The following is a 5,548-nucleotide window of genomic DNA, read 5'->3' as shown; positions in this document are numbered from 1 at the left end:
GCTGCTGCATCCCAATCCTGTAACTTCGCACTCAGGTTTTTCCACTCTAACCAGAAAGATGTAAGTAACTTTCTTTTCTTTCTCCTTTTGAAAATATAGTCTTGCCTGCCAAGGGCACACCAGTCAGAATGTAGATTACCTCATGTCATAGTGCACAGATGCGGTTCACTGTATGTAGTATAACTACAAGTGCATGTAGTTATAGCTGTTGGATAGCGGTGCAGTGTTATTTGTTGTGTTACAATGAATGTGCTTAGTGTTGAATCGGCAAATGTTGTGTATCGTTTCACAACCATAAGAAAAAAGTTGTACTGTGAGAGAGCCTGGGTGGTGGCAAGGTGAATAGACAGTTTTGGAGCGTTGCATCTAAAACTGGGTATTAACAGAATAGCAAGCATGATACCTCTTGGAGTTGCCTTCCAAAGAGTGTAAGGGATAGCCCATGAAAGTTCATCCTCGGAATGCCATGTAAGACGCCGCGGTAGCAGCTGCCCTCGTTGCTCTGATTTATTTCTGAAATTTGTAGCCACTCTTTGCCAGCAGTGAGTGCACTTATATTTTCTTACTATCAGAAAATTGAACAATTGAAAAGGCATGTCAAGATATTCTGGTAATTTTAAACAGTCTATTTTTAAAAGTAAAATAAATAAAAGAGGGTTTCTGTGTGCCAAAATGAAAGGATGGGATTTACGCCATATTTTCCTTCTTCTTCTTCTTTTTTTTTTTTTCCTATTTTTCATTGTAAGCAGATTTGGACTCCGCTTGTTAGCCAAGCACAGGCTTTTGTGGTGTAGGCTGTTTGGTGTCTACCAACTATGTAAACCACCCAGTGGTCATGTTTGTTGAAGAGAAAGAATCACTCCAGGGTGGCCACTCGGCCAGTTATGTTTTCATCTACTTCTGAGACTCATCCCCTGGAATTTGGACCATGTCACCTATAGCTTTCCATTCTCCTGGTCTACCTACCAGCTTTTAAGGAACTGGGCAATGAAGTTAGTTTCTGAGATTCTTCTCGGCACTCGTGAGGATTAAAAAGTAAAACACACACACCACACACACACACACACACACACACACAAACCCCAAAAACTTTTGTAACTATAGCACATATGGCAATCTGTCTTCCAACTAATATTTTGTATAGAATATTAAATAGAGACAGGGCAGAAGCATTTCAAAACGGTGGATGTCATAGACTTACTGGTCTCTGCTCATGGTAACTAAGATCTGACAAGCCTCAGGGCATGGTCAGAGGGCCAGAGTGGCTCTTGTGCCTCCCAGAAATTGGCATTCACTGGAGAATTCCTTTTGTGTCCCTTCTTCTGGTCTGGGAGTAAGGGAAGTGGTTATTAGCTTCTGAGCACATGACTCAGAAAGTTCTGGCCTGTGTGGAGATCACAGGGGTGACGAAAGAGTCCCTAGCAGACATGGGCAGTTTGATTACTACCAGAAAGCTTTCACTGCGTGTTCTGGCATCGGTGCTTGTCCTCTTCCGTTCTCTTAAAGTAGGAGGATTTATTTTCATTAACTAAAAAGTCGATAAAGAAAAGTGCCCTCAAATCTTCTGCCTCTTGTTTCTGTTGTAAGACATGCTTTAAAGGAGCATTGCTTTACTGAAGACTCCTTTTTTAAAGTTTTGTTTCACTTAGCTTTGAGGTAGTGGGGGTTCAGTATGGGATTCATTCATGCCTGTTGACTGGTATCACTCCAGTTTTCGTTTATCCAGTGGTCTAGAAGAATGATATTGTTATGGAAGACTTGAATCCCCAGAAGGGATTTGAGGGGACATGTTGTCTTCAATGGCTTTCTTTATTGTGATGATGGATGTGTGTGGCAGGAGTGACTATTTTTTCCCTGAATGCTTGTATGTGATGTTGAACTTGATTACATGAAAGCATTTTATTGGTCTGGAACTAGGATTCTGCTTCAAATTATTTTTTATTACTACTAGCTAAGAAGCTAGAAAAAAACTCACTGTCATCGAATTCGGTCCGACTCATAGATGCCTTAGAGGAAAGAGCAGAACTGCCGTACAGAGTCTGCTAGACTGCAGATCTTTACGGGAGCAAACAGCCTCTGCTGTCTCCTGAGGAACAGCTGGTGGTTTTGAACGGTTTGACCCTGTGGTCCACAGCCCATCATGTCATCCTGTTAGGGTGGAATGTTGGGTGATCTTGGGAGCAAAGCAGTCTAACAAGGGAAAGATACCCTGTGGCCTTGGTACCACCGCAGGCAAGCGTGGACTGTGGTGTGGACTGTTTGCTGAAGGAACCGCGGCTAAGACCCATTATGAGTGTAGTGCGGTGCTGTACACTTTAAATTCTCTGCTCAACCATGGGAGAAATTACCTCTCTGAAAAGCCAGCACATTTTATTCTTGGTAGTTTGGGGACCCTCAGATGCTTTGCCATGGGGTGACCGACATATGTATTTCATTTCCAGTTTTTTCAAAGGACATTTTTAGCTCTTGCTCCAGGAGCGGGGGCGGGTCTGACACTCTCTTTTGTGAGACCTGGTGCTGTAAGATTGAAAGCTATGTCTGGAAGGTCTCACAGGGCTCCCCCTCTGGGTAGGCAGGCCGTTGTCTCCAGCCACTGTGAAAGAAGAATTAGAGCTAGATTTCCCTGACTCCAGACGTGTTAGGAGAGGGCTTTAAAACGTTCATGGAATGTTGAATTAAAACATAATGAGCCTTTCCCATAAACTTTGGGAAAGTTTCCCCCTTCTTTGAAAGCCCATTTTAGGTATCCATACCAATCATACTTCAGGGGTTTGATGTCCATGTGTTCTGCTAATTTTAGCAGTGACCAGGGTTCATTTCAAGGATCTCCATGGGACCTAAATCACCTCACTGGTGCATAAACGAATAGAAAATAGGTACAGAAAACATACTCTGAGAGTCACATGTCTTAAAGTTCTTGTGGCTTCCCAGTTTGACCTGCAGTTTCATTTGGGGCTGTCGCATTTTCAGAGTTCAGACTTGCACGGCCTTTGTCCAGTCAGCAGTGCACAAACGGCAGCATGGAAGGAGGGCTGCGCCATGAAGGCAAGCTGGAGAACGAAAGCTACCTTCTTTGTTTGTTAAAGGACTAGCGTTCCCTCTTTTTGTTGCCCCTTATTTTTCTCTTCCAAGCTATTGCCTTTTTTCCCCTAACATAGTTCCTGGGCCACTAAGAAATGGAAATTGCCTCTGTACTTGGGACAGCTTGGTTCTCTCCCTGAATGCTAGCATATTTGGGAGCTGTAATTTATAAATTTGATTGGGACCACAGAAGTCATTTATTCATCCTGATTAATTGCTGAATTGTATGTCCCCAGGCAGCTGGTTTTTCAAGCTGCAAGTTCCTATTGCCAGGACGGATGGCTAACCTGCCTAATTTTTCTAAGCCATGGGGCCCCAGGATAGACATCTGTATTTAAAGTATCCTGGCCTCCCCTCCACAAGGCGGACCACTGTCTTTTAGTCAAGCTAGGAGATACATGGGCTTTTTCAGATAGTCCTTCTTTAAACCTGCAGGATCACAAGTAATCTTTTTTAATTTTCTTGTGTCCGTCCGTCTTTAATTTCTCCAGATACTGCAGGCAAACAGCTCGCCGAGGTGTCCCATGGGGGTTTAAAAGCCGCATCGAATGCAGTTGAATTAGCGCCCGTGGCGCAATCCCGCGGCCTGAAATGAACCCTGCGAGGCTGTGTATCAGAGGGTATGTTGTTGACTACTAGCCTATTTTCCTACTGCGCAAATTATTCAGACATAATCGAGGTGGGGGCAGAACTGACTAACCACGGCTCTGTAAAAGGACTTGCTTTCTATGGAGGATCCTCATTTGGGGCAGGCATCAGCTTTGCGTTTTAACTCTTAACTGGCCCAAGGGTCGACTTCCTGTCTTCTGATCCCGGTTCTTCCTGGGGAGATTTTCGTCTGCTGTGCCAGAGTTCCCGTTGAGACTTCTTTTATCTTGTCTCTGTTCTGACCATGTCATCGTTGCTTTGTTCCGTAGTCTAAAACTGAGCACGTGTGGCATGTGCACTTACACTCGCATGTAGGAATTTCCAGCAGAGATCTTATGTAGATTGATTGGGCAAGAAACCTGGTTCTTGAAGTCTTTTTGTCCACAAAATGGGTTTTGTGGGTCTTTTGTTTGGTGTCTCCCCTCTGTCCTCTACCGTACTGCGCTTAACCCCGTGTTGATGAGACATACTCAGAAATAATGAAAACCACGGAGCCGCCGGTCATTTTCTGGCCGAGAGTGATTTCTATTGTGGGTGGTAGTGGGGTAAAGGTTACATTATCTTGGTTTTTGTTTTGTTTGTTTTTTAAATCATTTTATTGGGGCCTCGTACAGCTCTTATCACAATCCATACATATATCCATTGTGTCAAGCACATTTGTATATATGTTGCCATCATCATTCTCAAAGCATTTGCTTTCTACCTGAGCCCTTGGTATCAGCTCATTTTCCCCGCTCTCCCACCCAGATCTTGGTGATTTTAGAGCCCTTGGCTAGTCATAGTTTATCTTAGGTGCAGAAAAACGTGGAGTAACATCCCTTCCATCATGCTGGCACTAACTATATTTGAGCTGTTGTGGCATAAGACCCCCGTCTTGTGGAATTGAAAGATGACTGTCAAGAGAAGGTCTAGGCAACGCCTGAGTGAGCAATAGTCCTCATCAACAGACAAGGGCATCAGGCTGGGGTAGGAAGAAAGAAAGATGTACCATGTTAAAAGGCCGATTCCACGTGGTGACCTTGAATGATGAAGTTCAATATCTTTTACTTAAACTTCATAGTTGTTTTTGTTGGTCTTGTTGGTCTTGGCTCGCAAGGCTTGATTTCATTGCTGACTTGTGAAAAAATTCACACCAAGGTGATGTCTTTCCTTCCCAGACCTCAGAATATATTATTCAAGCTTACAAATATGGTGCATTTGAGAAGATCCCAGAGTTTATCGCTTTTAGGAACAGGCTGAATAATTCTCTTCACTTTGCACAAGTCCGAATTGAACGGATGCTATTAGACCTCCTCCTGGAAGCAAACATGTAAGTATTGCTACGAGCTGAAAAGGAAGGAGGGGCTAGAGCAGATGCTAGGCCATCCGTGGGCCATGAGTATCCTTAGCAAGATTGGGGAAGGGAGGTGACTTGGGATAAGAGCCTGGTATTTGAGGAATGACCCAGTGCTGCGAGGATAGTGTCAGGTTCTACACAGGAGCCACCTAGGCCATCATCCATGTTGAGTTCACAGGGTTGCCCATCCTGTGCAAGACCTGGGCTTCAGAAATTGATGCTGCTCCACTCTCTTCTGGTCAGGCTGCTGGAAGCCTGTGTAGCACTGTGTAGCCTGTCAGCATCACCTGTGATTGGTTCTAGCTCACCTCACATGCCATCTTAGCTATGATTAATAGCAAGCCTGCCCTTCTTCCCTTCCTTCCCTTTTTTGTATAACAGCTTGACTGCTATGTTTTACTATTCAGATAATTCAGAAATAAATTTTCCATATTACAGATCAACCAGCTTAGCAGAAAGTATAAAGGCAATGAATCTTAGGCC

General features: G+C 44.0%; 1 protein-coding gene across 1 annotated transcript in view; it reads left to right on the top strand.

Moving 5' to 3' along the window:
* Nucleotides 1-5,548, top strand: part of NAA25 (N-alpha-acetyltransferase 25, NatB auxiliary subunit) — a 77,971-nt gene that overhangs the window by 53,786 nt on the left and 18,637 nt on the right. The window contains exons 15-17 of the mRNA XM_045296691.1: nucleotides 1-60; nucleotides 4,887-5,038; nucleotides 5,504-5,545. The exon at nucleotides 1-60 is cut by the window's left edge and continues 1 nt beyond it. Coding sequence (XP_045152626.1) covers nucleotides 1-60; nucleotides 4,887-5,038; nucleotides 5,504-5,545 — 254 coding nt within the window. The remainder of the gene's footprint in view (nucleotides 61-4,886; nucleotides 5,039-5,503; nucleotides 5,546-5,548) is intronic.

This window comes from Echinops telfairi, unplaced genomic scaffold (genome assembly GCF_000313985.2).
Source record: "Echinops telfairi isolate 266 unplaced genomic scaffold, ASM31398v2 ScPeMD7_7412;HRSCAF=8450, whole genome shotgun sequence".
Taxonomy (NCBI): Eukaryota; Metazoa; Chordata; class Mammalia; order Afrosoricida; family Tenrecidae; genus Echinops; species Echinops telfairi.
The sequence above is the reverse complement of the archived record's forward strand: the minus strand, read 5'-3'. Positions and strand labels throughout refer to the sequence as shown.